This window comes from Ailuropoda melanoleuca, chromosome 9, assembly GCF_002007445.2.
Source record: "Ailuropoda melanoleuca isolate Jingjing chromosome 9, ASM200744v2, whole genome shotgun sequence".
Taxonomy (NCBI): domain Eukaryota; kingdom Metazoa; phylum Chordata; class Mammalia; order Carnivora; family Ursidae; genus Ailuropoda; species Ailuropoda melanoleuca.
The window spans coordinates 82,873,182-82,887,576 of NC_048226.1; the positions used below are offsets into that span (position 1 = coordinate 82,873,182).

Consider the following 14,395-nt stretch of genomic DNA (forward strand, 5'->3'; position numbering starts at 1 on the left):
GACAAGAACCATGGCATATGAAGACTAATAGCCATGCTAGTTCATTAGTTTCTTTGGACTTTGGGACCTCGCAGATCATTAAATTCTACATTTAGAGTCAACATTCTCCCATCCTGAATCATTTGTCAGATGAACGTGATTAGTCCACTTTACAGATTTCTCTCTGTGACTTTCAAACTCTTGTAATTATAGCATCCACTCATTAAGATATGATTTGGCAAATAATTAACTTGATACAGGATTTCATGTTTGCAGCAATTTTTTTCTGTACTTAAAAAAAAAGAATAAGCCTGCCATGTCTCTCAAGAGATTTAAGACCTAAATCATTATTTTCCAGGCCCCCATTTAATGCAATGTGACTTTAAGTAAAGACCATTTTCAATGGAGCTTTACTATTGAAGGTTATTAACACAATCGTCTCATCCCACATAGTGATAGAGAAGTAATAAAGTGAGCTACATTTATTTTTGCAAACCTTATCATGTTTACACTCCTTAATGAGAGAGAAGAAAGGAAGCAAGGAGGCAATTTGGAAGAACTCAAATATTTTAGTTCAATGATTTCTGCATTTTTCCCTTTCCCCCAGATCAAAACTGCTAATTTTATATGGCTAGGTAGAAGTTTCCAATTTGGTGGAGAGTTTAGGAATCTAGCTAAAATATTAACATTTCCTTGCGGTGGTACAACAGAGATGCGTTAAAAGGCTGTTGTCTAGGCATTAATTATGAGAAACTTCTTATGGCTGTGATGGGTTTTCACATGGAGAGCAATTTCACTTCATATACCATTTATCTTAGTTTTATATTATTTATATCTTTCAAATCTACTGTCTATTTTCCCTTACAGCTTTTCATTTAGATCCTCTTTTTTTTGCTTTCTGAATTTATGTACTTTTCAGCATGTGGTCACTTAAACGAACTCGGATATCAAGACACAGAATAAATTGGAAGTAGACAGGATCATAAATCTGACACATATACAAATGACATGTATCTAAAGGATGACACAAACGGGTCACCATCTTTCGGCAGTATGCTTTTCATCATCATACTCTTTCTGGTTCAGTATCACAACAGTGTTATTGTCTTGAATTCAAGGATACAAGAAGTTACAGTATTCTTCTGAGATACCAATGAGCAATGTCATACTCTCTTCAACTAAATCTTAATAGGAAGATATCAGCAAAGGTACAAGAGCAATAGCAAATATTTAATTTAACCTGGGTCAAGCAATTTGCCACTTTTATGTCTCCCTTTTCTCCTCTGTAATAAAACAATAAAATACCACACAAATTATAATAACCTCTTAGAATTTGTTAGGAATAGCTAAGTTTTTACACTTAAGACTTGCCTTTTTTGCCTGCATTCATTTTCGAGGCATAGATTTTTCCATTTTTACACTGTGATACTATCTTTCCATATTATTGATAGTATTAATGGGTTACTTAACCTAAATGGCCAACAATAGTGTAATTTTTTTCATGCAAAGCAATGAATATATTTATGAATTAAAATTTTCCACATCTAGAACTGATTCTTGAGGAGTTTGTCAATGGGCATAAATACTTTTAAGACTGTTCGCACATATCGACAAACATTTCCTAAAGGGTTTGTAACAACTTGCCTTCTCAAAAGTCTGAAAGAGTATGGATCTCATTTCACCAAATAGAAAAGTCATTCTGTCCCTCTCCTAATGTTCAATTCTCCCTATCGCTACAATGGACAGCTCCCAGGATCCTTTCAGAGTGCTAGAGCTCACTCTTTATTGTTGTGGAAGAAGACATCACACTTAGAAGTTGGACATCTCTTTGGCTATGAAGAAAATCAACAACAACATACAGACAGACACATACACACACGTGATACAAAAGCTTTTCATTGTAGGCATAACTGGCACCCTTGAAAAGGATAATATTTCTCATTAATATGAATTCAAAGGTAAGAATGACAGGCTCCTTATTTTTCTTTTTTATGTGCTGTCTGTTTTATGAATAATGGACTATTGGTTACAGGTTACTGTCATTCTGTGTGGCCCTGACTTGGTCTTTTGACCAATGCAAGGCTGCCTCACACACAAGGTGCCTCCATATGCCACCTCACTTTGAGCCAAAGCATTCTATTTCCATTATCTCGCTGATTTTAATATTCCACTTACACAACAGCATCAGCAATACCATGGTTGGAGTGTGCACTGTTAGGTAACTGCAGAGAAAAAATGGAGCATACTTTGTAAAACTCCATTAAAAATGTGCTGTCCAAACTGCCATTAGTTCTTTTCACACATTAGTACAATCTTGCGCACTTTTCCTTCACTCACCTTGATTCTGACTGAGCTCCCATGGTTCAATCATTAGTGCCAGGTTACTGCTGTGTCATATTCTGACAAATAATGGGATCTATGAAGGAACACTGTCTTTGCAATATTTTATCACTGTCTTTGCAATATTTTATCACTGTCCCTGTCCCCCCATCTCAATTTGCATACACGCACCAAAACTGAGCTCCAAAGAGCCTAGCTCTGATTCAATAGCTCCTAAATTCCAAGATGCAGAATTAGGAAGCTTCTATCAGACCAAGTCCCAAGTATGACAGAGTGCAGGGCACTGTAAAGCACTAACAATTCGACCCTGGCATTGGAGAGATGCGGTCCTGCTTCCAATTGTGCCCAGGCATCACTTACAACATGAAGCTCATACTCAGCAAACACCGAGTCATCCCCCTTCCCGTGGCCTAGAGTATAGCAAGCAAGGAAGAAAGACCCAGCGTTTTAGTCTTGAGTGTAGAACATCCTGAAAGCAAAAGATCCTCAAATCTATGTTGTCTAAGGGTAACTCTGAATTATCCTCCTAACTGAGGAGCTCCCGCACAGACTGACTTACATCATCTAAGTTCTAAGTCAAGTAGGCATTTTTGATATGTGATACTTAAGTCGTTCTCAAAAACACGTTGGCTTTATTCGTGTATGTGGATGGCATTTTCTGCCATGTTTTCTGCTTTTCTATTTACATTGAATTCTGGGGCAATCTGAGTTCTGAATTAAAAAGAGAAACTGGATGGTATCTTTCATGCAATTCGGTTGAGGGGTCAAACTGTTACAATCCAATCTTGGAACGATATAAGGAGATTTGACAGTTGCTATAAATTTGAATGAAGTATATGGTTCGTAGTGTTTGCAAAACAACTGTGTTGCTAAAGAACTGCATGGCTTAAATCCAAGGGGAAGAAGGCCTTTCCAGCACACAGATGACAACAGCTTGACTTGAGATTCTATTCTGACGACTACAACACATCCAACTGTCCCTGCAGGATCACTGAGCACTGCTAGCTGAAGAGGCAAGAGATCAGTTCTGTGCAATAAACCATACTCAAAAGAAATGTAATTAATGAGATACCATCTCTCATCTGGCAAATTGACACACTCGTGTGTGTGTGTGTGTGCGTGTGTTTTAATGATGATCTTTAAGGCTAACAAGAGGGCCGCTAGAGAAGGTCTCCCCCCGGTCAGCTTATGAGAGTCCAGACTGATGCATTCTTCTTGAAGAGAAATTTGGCAAAGCAGATCATGAACCTAGACTCTCGCTTAGTAATAATCCCACTTTAAGGACTCCATGCTAGAGAAATAGAAATGTAGCCCAAGATACATGTAGAAATCCAATGCTTGGATAAAGATGTCTGTTTCTAGATCTATACAAAACAATTAGAAACAACATTAATAGCCAACAATTGTAGATCAGTTAAATAAATGGAGGTCTACCAAAGGAGGGCAAAAGGTAGGAAAAATGAAAATATGTGGCCTTTGTGTTTTAGAGTGGACAATAGGGCAGAATCAAAAGGCCAGAAGCAGACCCCGAGGTGCATCAATGGGGCATGTGACAATATCGAGGCAAGGAAACCTTGTATGCTGGGACAAGCTACACAACAATCTGTCAAAAAAGAAAAAAAGTAGACTTTTCAATACAGATCATATATATAAAAGTAAATGGGTTAAATAGCTAAATGTAAAAAGTTAACCACGGAAGTACCAGAAAAATATAAGGGAGTGTGTGCATGTAAATTAAATTATGTGTCAAAAGGTCCTTTCTGAACAGTAGCAAATGGAAAAACAACAGAAGAAAAGATTGTCTCATTACAAACAAAATAGAAAGGGATGCCATAGTTGGGGAAATATTTGCAACAAAAGAGTCAAAGGGTTAATATTTTTAATATAATAAACGCTTAAAAACTTATGAGAAAAAATGGGACAATGCTGTGGCCATTTCGATTTCTTCCTTTTTGAGTTGCCTAAGAAATATGAAAAAATTCATTCTTACTAATATCCAAAGAAATATAAATTAAGAAAATAATGATTTATCATTTTGAAAGATATAATGCCCAATATTGGTGAAAGTGAAAAATACCAGAACTAATAAAAACAGGTCCTCTCATATAAGCTGGAGGGAATATAAATTAATTTTATTCTACTGCAGGAAAATTGACAATTTATTAGAAATCTTAGCCTTTGACATATTCTTTGAACCAGGACTTTGACTTCAAGGAATTAATCATAAGGAAGTAATCTTGGACCTGCACAACAATTCAGTGCTGAGGCTATTTGGTTCAATGATGTGTATAGTAATGAAAAAGCAGAAACAATGGCAATGCCTTCAAATTGAAGATAATGAAAGAAATTGATATCATGAATAGAATATTATATAGTCATTAAAATAATTGCAGAAAAATCTAACAGCATGAGAAAATGTTAACAATACATTATTAAAAGGAGAAAAAACATACTATAAACTAAGTTTAGAAAGACTCCTCTTTATTGATTGATTTATTCTTAAGTAGGCTTCACACCCAATGTGGGGCTTGAACTCACTACCCTGAGGTTAAGAGTGGCATGCTCTGCTGACCCAGTCACCTAGATGCCCCTGAAAGATCTTCTTAAAAATGACAACATGTGCATAAATTTGCCTAGAAAAAACAAATATATATGTGTTTGTGTGTATATATATGTCAATAGTGATTTTATATGGGTAGATTATTTTGTTTTTATGCTTAAGTATTTTCCATTATTTTCTAAAACGAACACATACTCTTTTCATAAAAAGCACTCATTCCACAAAGAAAATAAATATTGACATTCAACTTTCCTTAAGAAGGGCCTAGGAAGGGTCTTGGATGGAAGACAGAAGAGTAAAATCTATTACATATTCAAACCTGCTGCTATGAACAGATGAAAAAAATGCAATCAATTTTAAGGAATCCTAGGTTTGTTTACAAGAAGGAAGCCCTTGGAGGCCATTCTGACCTTGTCCCCTTCATGGTGTGAGCCTGGCTCCTAAAGACCCCTTTTCACCTAGTTCCAGGATGAAAAAATATGTGCCCCATCCCTGAGAAGATACTTGGACCAGAGCAGGAGCCCACTCCGCTTGGGGTAGGGAAATGCGCTCCCTACCCCTGCTGAATAGCTTTATGTGCTTCCTCTTTTATTTAATGACTTTTTCAACAATTAGATCTGATGAAATTATTNATCCGCTTGGGGTAGGGAAATGCGCCACTGTGCCCGGGGCATGACCAGCACAGGCTCTGCTACCCAGGACGGCAAGAGAAACAGTTGTGTGGACGAAACAGGGTGATTTTCAGTTTTCTTGGTATCACTCAGACACCTCCATGTATGCTGCAAATTACATCAGCTTTCGGAGCAGTAAACACTTTTCCAAAGCAAATACTTCAAAGTGAGGCCACAGATGCCCCCGTTGTGTTATGCGAACACCTGGGAATCACCCCAATGATGTGTCTTATCAGAGGATCTCTGCTCTCCTTCCTGCGAGTCTGTAATTCATGAGTGTGCAGTTTTCTAACTCTTTTCTCAGCTCTTTGTGCTACTGTGGTGTAGCCTCAGGCCATCACTACCTGTTCTACTTCCAAAGGTTTTAATCATCCCCATGCTTCCCTCTCCTTTTCCCCTCCTGCCTTAAAAAAAAAAAAAAAGCAACTTACAAGGGACACCCATATGCCTAGAAGATTTTCTGCTTTCATAAAGTTTAACACTCTCTGCACCAGATAAGTGTAATCCTGATTTTCTTCTTAATGCATCCTTGCCACATTGATGCTGGTGGGTTGCACGTCTTGAGAACTGATTTTGTGGTACCCCAATGCCATGGTGCCCAGTAAACTGTTCAGATTTTTAGAATGGCAGATTTTCCCCTACTCGGTCACTATCTGGTTTCTAAATGGGCTCCAGAAACAGGTCTTCAAAGGATGCCACTGAGTGTGAAGGACGGGAGGACAGTCCTTTGCTACGTATCGCTGAAATGATGGAAGACAGGCTGATCTCTGTGTCAAGAAGTATAATTCCTCCTTGTGTCAGTTTCCCTCTGTGGAGTTTTGTTAGGAATGGAGGGATTTGCTTGGGCACGGCAGAGCAGGTAAAAGAGGGTTCACTGACATATCCGAGTACAAAAAATTCGGTTTTGTCCTATTTGTCCAATTACACCTCACCAATAACAGAAGAGAAGGCCAATAGAAGTGTATGAAGAAAAGACCATTATTCAAGACCAAGAGCCAAGGGGTCTCACTTACCTCTAGTGTAGTTAATACAATCTTCTCAACTGAAGAAAAATAAGCCTCCCACAAGAATTGTGTCTGCTGTCTAAGTGCTAGGATTTTATCCTGATGAATAGACCTGATTGTAGAAGGAATCTGTAACACAAGGTGAACACATAATAACTATAAGAGTAAAACAACGAGATGCCATTTGATTGAAATAACCCACCTGGGTTAGGCTTTTATATTTCTTAGCATTCAGATTTTAGTGGACTGATCCGCTAAAAATCACCAACCCCCAAGTTGAAATGCCCTTAAGAGACGTCAGGTACAAACAATACTTACTGGGGATCAGCTCTAACGACCTTCAATTCATGGAAGTTAAAGTCCCCTCTAAGATTTGGTAACAGCTTATCAGTTGCTTAGGGTCCCCAAAATCCTCAATCTTGCACATGGACAATCACATTCTACATAGACAGGAGCTATCAGCTTTGGGGAAAGGATGAAAGACATCATCCCCCAAACACTTCCAAGACATGCCATGCCAGGGCCTCCAAATGATCTACGAAGAGTTTTTAAGGGAACGTCTCTGAGCCTCTCCATTTGATTTGTATCTGGACAGTCATTTCTATATGCACACACCTGTGACCTTAGCTCTCCTGCTCCCTGACCTCTCTTTTTGGCTCCAGCACTTACCCAATCTACCACAACCTGTCAAGCATCATACACATCCAGCCATCACCATTCTCTACCAGGCTACATGATTTTAAAGGAGAGATCTAAGCCCTGTCCATCCTGCCACCCATTTTAAAGGCTATAAGAATGGCTTTTATATAGTAGTTATTCAAGAAATAAGAGTTGAATTGAACATGGCCAGTTGCACCCACCATAGGGATATCATTATTTTTACTAGTAATATAACTTAATGGTTAAGCACAGGGACACAGAAATCAGACCAAGGTCGGAATTCTTGGTTCTACCATTTACTAGCTGTGCTTTCTTGGACAAGTTCCTTGATCTCTCAAAGATTCCATCTCTTCATGGGGATACAGTACTAACATCAGAGGGTTGTAATGGAGATCATGTAAGTGCCTAGCACAGTGCCTAGAATGTGAGAAACTTAATTAACACAGCAAATTATTACTACCACTATTATTATTATTGACACAAGGGTGATGATATTCAACATTGGACCANTATGGAGATCATATAAGTGCTTAGCACAGTGCCTAGAATGTGAGAAACTTAACACAGCAAATTATTACTACCACTATTATTATTATTGACACAAGGGTGATGATATTCAACATTGGACCAATTGCTTAATGTCTGCACATGAACTTGTTTGGATCTGGAGCTCTGACACGTACTTTCTGGGTTTCTGGTGAGTTTGCTGGGCTTACTCCCTATCTTCACCTATGGTTCAAGGTCTATTTCATTTATGGAGTCTATACTCTTAGAGAAGATTCCCTGTGATTAGCAACCGCCCTCTTGCATTCACCTCTTTCTGCACGCTTGCTTCGCTAACGCGTAACTAATCAGACAGACATGGGGGCCTGGGCTGAAGCAGGAATGCTCTGTTAGCTGCTTCAGTAAGAAAGTTACTTATGGCATTGTGACTAAGACTATATCTGAATTTCCACTGGAGGGAAAGAGGTGGTAGCACATTTTTTGGACTCAAGACTATTCCGTAGAGGAGCAATGAAATAGCTTTACAGTAAGAACAAAAGGACATGCTCACTTGCTTTGGCAACATCCTAAAACAGATCCTAAATCTGTGGCCCAAAGTGTGTATCTGGATGCCCAACACTGAAGAAGCATGGAGGCCACGGGTAAAGGAGAAGCACTGGCAGGCAAATGGTAGCCTGAAATTAGAACTCAAGGTCAACTGGAAGTAATATATCCTTGGGGAAGGTAGAGAAACCATCCACGTCATGGATCCTTGGTAAGTCAAGGCTAATGTATTTTTATTTACTGCGAAAATTACCTAGATTGACAAAACAGACTAGAAAAAATTTACTCTGCTCAATTTTCATGATCATGCCTTCTTCTAAATGTCAGTGGCATATTCTAAGAGTCATATATGTTGACTTCACTGTTTTGTCATCGTCACGAGAAGCTAGTCCATTAGAAAAATGCCAAAAGCTACCGTCACTACATAGTCTCCAGAAAACTAGGTAGGCTATGGTTATGAATGAATACAGGGAATATCACATATTTTCTAAAAAATATTTTATTTATTTATTCTAGAGAGAGAGACAGAGAGAGAGAGCATGTTGGGGGAAGGGGCAGAGGGAGAAGATAATCTCAAGCAGACTCCATGCTGCGCATGACCTGAGCCAAAACCAAGNTAGAGAGAGAGAGAGACAGAGAGAGAGCATGTGGGGGGAAGGGGCAGAGGGAGAAGATAATCTCAAGCAGACTCCATGCTGCGCATGACCTGAGCCAAAACCAAGAGTGGGATGCCCATCTGACTGAGCCACCCAGGCGCCCCAAGGGAATATCACATATTAACCTACCAATACATTCCCCTTTTTATATAAGCCACAATTTGACGTGAGGACATCAAGTGAACTATACGCTGCCCATTTGTACGTACAGTATAAATGAGAGCTCTTTGCCAAGTGCTCTGGAAGAGAATTCCAACTGACTGAAAAGACAGAGTTCCAGATTTTCACGGCATTTGCCTATTGGTTATTAATCTGCTTGTCCTGAGAGACAGGTATGCGAGAGTGATAAATTAATTCCAATTTGGTTGGATTGTTCAGCCTTGCAGAACTCAATGGAGTCTTAATAAAAGGTCATGTATGGTAACAAAACTAATGGAATCTACCAAAATAGATACAGGAAAGCAACATTCAGCTCTCTTGGTGACATAATGACAGGAATATATGCAAATAAAAACATCCGAGCTGTTCTAAAACAGGAAACGAAAAATTGTAACACAACAACAACATCTCCCAGAGCAGACATTTGGGCTCGGTGCCAGCTCTTTCCAGCGACTGTCAACGACAGTGCGGTCGCTGCTCAATAGGGAGGCAGCCGTGCAAAGACAGACCGCATACCAGAGGGGAAACACGAGCAAGTTTGGGTGGGGGCAGAATAGAAAACAAAATCTTCAGACTCAAGCCAAAACAACTGCTTCAGAAGGTGAAATCCACACCAGCTTTGGTGAAATGGCAGAAAGTGGACAAACACAATTAAGTATCCTGGAATGCTCTCCTCTCCANAGTGCCAGCTCTTTCCAGTGACTGTCAACGACAGTGCGGTCGCTGCTCAATAGGGAGGCAGCCGTGCAAAGACAGACCGCATACCAGAGGGGAAACACGAGCAAGTTTGGGTGGGGGCAGAATAGAAAACAAAATCTTCAGACTCAAGCCAAAACAACTGCTTCAGAAGGTGAAATCCACACCAGCTTTGGTGAAATGGCAGAAAGTGGACAAACACAATTAAGTATCCTGGAATGCTCTCCTCTCCAAGACAAACTCCCAAGTTATTGACACAAATTCACAGGAGCCTTGGTGTATAATTGGAGAAATTATGGCTGTTTTTTATTCCTCTTATTTCTCACATTTCCTTTGATGATCATGCAATGTGTAAAAAAACTCGTAAAAGGAAGGAAAAAGGTAACATGGAAAAAGAACTACACCTAGCACTTTTGTCTGGCCTTTCATGAGTCAATGTTTTCGACATACACCATTTGGCCCAGGGAGGATCTTGCTAGGTCATGGATTCCTTTTTTGTTTTGGAGATTCCCAGGGGCCACGGAGATCACATAACCTGAGTACCAGAGGGAAGGAATGTTCTGGGGGCTGTGTTCAGCTTGGCTTGACTAATTCATAGTTCTCTTGGCTACAGATATCTCACCCATTACTTTAGGAAGAGAACTGGGTTACTTCATCAGCCAGCTAGCAGACTGGCCGGCAGTACAAGCAGAATCAACAAGAGTTAGGAACTCAATTTTCAGATATTAAAAAAAAAAAAAAAAAAAGCCAGGACGTTAAAAAAAAATCATTCTACAATACTTGTGATAGTTCAAGATAAAGTATATAATGCCATCAAAGAAAAACATTAAAATATTCCATAATTTTAGAGAAAGGAGTATGGCAATTTATGTGGAACCTAAAACATTACTGCACAAAAGGGCTTTAGAAATCCTTAGTGGGGGCGCCTGGGTGGCTCGGTTGGTTAAGTGTCCGATTCTTGATTTTGGCTCAGGTCATGATCCCAGGGTTGTGAGCTCAAGTCCTGCATTGGGCCCCAGGCAAGTTGTGCAGCTTGCTGAAGAGTCTCTCTGTCCTTCTCCCTCTGCTCCCTACCCCATCTCATCCTCCCACCCATGCTCTTGTTCTCTAAACAAGAAACAAAAAACAAAAAAACCCAAAAAGGACAGAAGGAAAGAAAAAGACAGAAAGAAAAGAAAAAAGAAATCTAGTGACTGACCATTCCTGCCCTTAGATTTCTCTGTACCACATTCCTCTTCCCAGGCAGCTCTTGAGAAGTTCGAACTGTTCTTAGGCATCCTCTTTGAAGATCAGTTGACCGTATATGGGTAGATTTATTTCTAGGCTTTCTATTTTGTTCTATTGGTCTGTCTGCCTGTCTCTATGGCAGTACAGTGTCATTCTGATGACTGTAGCTTTGTAATATATTCTGAAATCAGGAAACAATGCCTCCAGCTTTGTTCTTTCTCAAGACTGATTTGGCTATTTGGGGTCTTCTGTGGTTCTATATGAATTTTAGAATTATTTTTCTACTTCTGTAAACAATGCAATTAGGATTTTAATAGGGATTGCATTGACTCTAAGGATGAATTTGGGTAATATGGTCATTTTAATCATATTAAGTCTGACTTCTGCAATATAGGACAACAGGGATGAACGCTGAGGACATTATGCTAAGGGACACAAACCGTCACAGAAAGACAAATACTGCATGATTCCATGTACATGAGGTATCTAAAATAGTCAAATTCACAAAATTAAAGAGTTAGAGTTGAAAGAGAGTTTCAAGGGTTGGGGGTGGGGAAGAGATGGGGAGTTATTACATCAGTGGGCATAGAGTTTTAGTTAAATAAGATGAATAAGCTCCAGAGATGTCTAATACATTGAATCCACTGTCAACAATAATAATCCCACATTTAAAAATAAGAAGGTAAATCCCATGCTAAGTGTTCTTGATACAATAAAACAAAATAAAATAAAGAGATACAAATGGCAAAAAGTACATTTAAAAAATCATTTTTATTAGAGCCTGCTCTTTTAAATATACATGTTACAGATATCACTGCTCAGGCTCCCAGACTGGATCTTTTGAGCAATGATAATACTAATTATAAGAATCAACCCTAGAGACCTCCCTCTTTCCGAAAATTAATCTGAAGGCAATTACGGAAATAGGGGAAAGGAATATGAAGTGGCAGGATGGTACAAAAACTCTCTGGTACAATTTCTAAAAATTCTGGATACGGAAGAGGATGGATATACGCTTCTTCTCACCATCCAAGTTCATGTCCTTTACCTGCCACTCCTCCTTTACCAGATACTTTCCCCGCACTGGGTGGGTTTTGTGTGGGAAAGTGAACAATGTCATATTAAATGACTTCATGTACACCATGACACAGGCAATTTTCTCCTGATAAAATTTCTTTTATAGAGCTGACCTTTTGGATTCATCTTCTCTGAAAGTTTGGACGGGGGCAGCAATAAGCCGCTGATGTGCTGAAGGCCGGGGCCCCTTCCTTACCTGTAATAACAATCTCTCATCGCCTATGACGGCGGCTTGGTTCCAATTAATCACTTCAGAGAATGGCAACTCCCATCCATTGCTAAGCATCACAGGGACACAGGCAGCCTGGGGGAAGAAGGGGCTTCATGAACGCAAGGCAGGCGGCAGGGGGAGCCTTTCCAATGGGAGGTCACATCAGGATGAGCTCAACTATGGGCATTTCTTACTCGGATCACTGCATGGATCCTGGGCCGCTCAGCAGAAGAGTAAGCTCGGGTGAGTTACCAAGTCACGTGAAGGCTGTAAGTATCCAGCCGAGATCTGAATGTTTGCAAGTCTTGCCCTCCAAGGCTAAAACCCCATTTCGATTCTAGTACATGGTTTGGCTGACCTTACTGCCACAGAGACGACTGCCTCATTCGAGAAGTTTTATTGATGTAACAAAATCGTCCACCAACAACATCCTAGCATAAAACCAACCTTGAATATAAACGGTTTTGTCAATGTAACTGCCACACGTCTGCTCGTGGAGTGGTTTACCCCACCGTTAGGAGCAACAAAGGGCAGAATGGAGCTTGGCATTCTTGATGAAGCATGTTGTGGACTGAACTCTTACAGGGTGTTCACCTTTCCCTTGCAGTGCCAACATCTGAGCCAGAACCCCGCTCTGTTCACTGTGGAGGGATCCAAACCACTGTGGACCAAGGTACTGCCTGCACAGTGATCTGTCAGCCAAGAAACGCCAGGCTAAGGGCCCAATTCTGGGTCTAAATAACTCATAATCCAAAGCAGAGAACTATTTGCTTCATGCGACATCCCACAGAGGCGACAAGAACATTAGTGACTGTATGCTTCGCAGAACACAGAAGTGGAGGAGGGGAGAGTCTCAGCTGAGTACGCGTCTCAGCATCACGGAGGGCTGAGCGCAACCCCCACGTGCAGGAAATATGCACAAGTGTCTCAGCAGGTGAGGCCCCTCTGCAGAGTGAGGCTAATGAGGGGAGCCCCCCCCCCCCCCCCCAACCCGGCCNCCAACAGGCCCCAGAGCTGCAGAGCCTCGGGACAGGTGGGCCAAAGTGCGTCGCGTGACCCCCTGGGCATCACTCTCAGAATTTAGAGGCACCAAGAGACAACTGAGTGGGGTGGGCAGAAAAGACAATTTGCTTAGGGGAAGCACCACCAAGAAGCCATTTTCTTAAGCCAGCGAGTGCTCCTGAGACCGGGTTCCAGGCAAGACAGCGTCTCTGCAGGAGCCCAGCGAGGCTGCTGCTGGGCAGTCAGATCTACCCTCCGTTTGCAGACATGTCCCTGAAGAACCCATCCTCCCTGGTGGTGAAACCATTTAATCTACCCATGTCCGAAAACAGGGAGTAAATCCTCTTCCTGCCAACCCCGCCCCCCGACTTATAAAAAGTGTTGCAGACTTTCTTGGGAACACAGACTTCAGGTGTTCAAGGCAAACTACGCATTCTGTTTAGATCCCAGCAGAAGGGCTGAGGTTCAACCCACCCCGTCTGACTTCAGTCCTCAGCCCTAGTTTGGGGAGGTTTCAGAGTTTCTTACCTGCAGAGCCTCCAGGAACCTGAAGGACCCAAGCCTGCGACCACGAGGAACCAGACAGAAAGTGGCATTGTGCAGCATTTCCCGATAATCATACCTAGAAGGAGAGGAGGAGCAATGAGCAAACGAGGCCCCGAGAGGAGTGGGGGAGTGGGGGATGAATGAACATCTGTGGGAGCACACCTGCATGAAATTACCCAGAACAACTCAGGAAACACGCTGGCTGGCGGGCAGTTCTCACTTTCCCTTTGTGGAGGTGGGGGTGTTGCATGAGGGAGAACAAAGGTGAACTTTCATGGGAGACAAAGCAATTCCGGTCTTCTGCAAGCAGTACACAAAAGACAAGCCTGATGGTCCCAGGAACTATTTGGCTTGCCTAGGTTTGGCTTCCAAAAACCAGATTTTTGTGTCTTGATGAAATGTCTTGTTCCATAAGCTTTGCCATGTCATTCAGCAAAACTAAGACCGTCCTTGTTCCCCACCCCAGGCTATTAAAACCTACTCAGGAAACCTCCATTACAAGCACAAAACAACATCCACTTTCTCCTTCACATTGGAGTTTCTACATTTAACCAAGAATA

General features: G+C 41.1%; 1 protein-coding gene across 1 annotated transcript in view; it reads right to left on the reverse strand.

Moving 5' to 3' along the window:
* EXT1 (exostosin glycosyltransferase 1) overlaps nt 1-14,395 on the reverse strand; it is a 282,652-nt gene that overhangs the window by 25,303 nt on the left and 242,954 nt on the right. Inside the window, exons 2-4 of the mRNA XM_002922668.4 lie at nt 13,818-13,911; nt 12,273-12,380; nt 6,564-6,683 (exon numbers count right to left, since the gene is read on the reverse strand). Of these exons, the coding sequence (XP_002922714.1) occupies nt 6,564-6,683; nt 12,273-12,380; nt 13,818-13,911 (322 nt within the window). The remainder of the gene's footprint in view (nt 1-6,563; nt 6,684-12,272; nt 12,381-13,817; nt 13,912-14,395) is intronic.